Source organism: Pundamilia nyererei, unplaced genomic scaffold (assembly GCF_000239375.1).
Source record: "Pundamilia nyererei isolate P.nyererei 1_Seehausen unplaced genomic scaffold, PunNye1.0 scaffold00225, whole genome shotgun sequence".
Lineage (NCBI taxonomy): Eukaryota > Metazoa > Chordata > Actinopteri > Cichliformes > Cichlidae > Pundamilia > Pundamilia nyererei.
This window is the reverse complement of record NW_005187626.1, coordinates 266,474-267,884: the sequence shown is the minus strand read 5'-3', so window position 1 is coordinate 267,884 and position 1,411 is coordinate 266,474. Positions and strand designations below refer to the sequence as shown.

General features: G+C 45.6%; 1 protein-coding gene across 1 annotated transcript in view; it reads left to right on the top strand.

Moving 5' to 3' along the window:
- aftpha (aftiphilin a) overlaps positions 1-1,189 on the top strand; it is a 12,643-nt gene extending 11,454 nt beyond the window's left edge. Inside the window, exon 10 of the mRNA XM_013914807.1 lies at positions 75-1,189. Coding sequence (XP_013770261.1) covers positions 75-216 — 142 coding nt within the window. The 3' untranslated portion in view covers positions 217-1,189. The remainder of the gene's footprint in view (positions 1-74) is intronic.
- Positions 1,190-1,411: the final 222 nt, after the last annotated feature.

Sequence of the window (1,411 nt, the reverse complement as noted above, 5' to 3'; positions counted from 1 at the left end):
CAGTGGCGCACTGATGATGTCATCAACTACAAATGTTCATGCGTTTAAAAAACTGGTCACTTCCTGTTTGGCAGGAAGCCGAGGAAAGATGAGAATCTGAGCGAGGAGGCGGCCAAAGTGATTGCGGCGCTGCCCGACCTGTCCTTCATGCAGGCCAAGGTGCTGATGTTTCCCGCCACGCTGACGCCGCTCGGGTCACACGCCACGCCAGACTGAAGCCCCGGCCACGCCTCCAGAAATCACCTGCTCACTCTGCTGGCCCCGCCCATTTTATCAAGCTCTTGTTTTTTTTAATTAAGTTAGCTTTTTGTTGATTTTCAGTTATTTCTCTGGATAAAGTGAAGCTTTTCTGATTATTTGGTGGGGCACGGCGTGGAGGAGGGGCAGCACGTGGTAAAGCTGACAGGAAGTGGGATTTGTGCGTTCAGGCCGTGTCGGGTGTGTGTGTGTGTTGTTGTGTGTGTAAATAATCAGGGATTCAATGTTTTTTTTTTTTTGTTTTTTTTTTAAATGGGCTCCTTGATTCCTGCTGATTTTACATGTGTGGGGGCGGAGCTTGAAGGAAGCTGAATCAAACTGAAGTGGAAGTTTCTGTGAATTCATACATTTATATACGTATATATAAAATCTGAATCTATTTATGGACTTGAAACCACACTGCCTGCAGAATCCCCCTGAGTGTTTCGTCCCCTCGTCTTCGTTCGTCCTTCAGTTTTAATCTGTTTGTTTTTTTCCGTGAAGCTTTTTAAAATAATCCTGTACACCCTCGCTCGTCTGTTTTTGTTCTTCACGCCGGCGCGTCTGCCATCAGACGTTCCGGTTGTTACTTTGTTTAAAAACAGGATGATCGGTTTCGAGCGTCGGCGAGCTGAAGGCCGCTCGCATCGAAGGGGAACGAAGGGACCAACGGCTGCTTCCATCGGTCTGTTTTCTGTTGCTCATACTACTGTCGGCCGAGCCTGGAGGATTTTGCACATTGTAAAGATGAAATGGATGTAATCATAGTTCACTGTGGCTTTAGACTGTGTGCAGTTAAACTATGGACTGTAAATGTACGGGGAGTTCCTATGGGACACGGAATCAGTGGGAGAGCCTGTGGGAGGTTATCATGCATGCCCAGGTTCTTTCAGACCACTGTGTAAATTTGACTTTTAGTGTACACAACAAATTAAACTAATTTAAGAGAAAAGCTGCTGCCTCGCCTCCTTTGTGCTCCTCCTCTGTTTGTTTGGTGTGAAGTTGCTGTTTAAGGGTTCAGCTCGGGGCAGATCCAGAGCCACAAAAACAGCTGATTTATTCAACTTCTCAATTCAGTTTCATTTATAGATGTCAAATCACAACAACAGTCTCCTCAAGGTGCTCAATGCTGTAAGGTAAAGAAAACGATACAGAGAAGAAACCAACAATTATA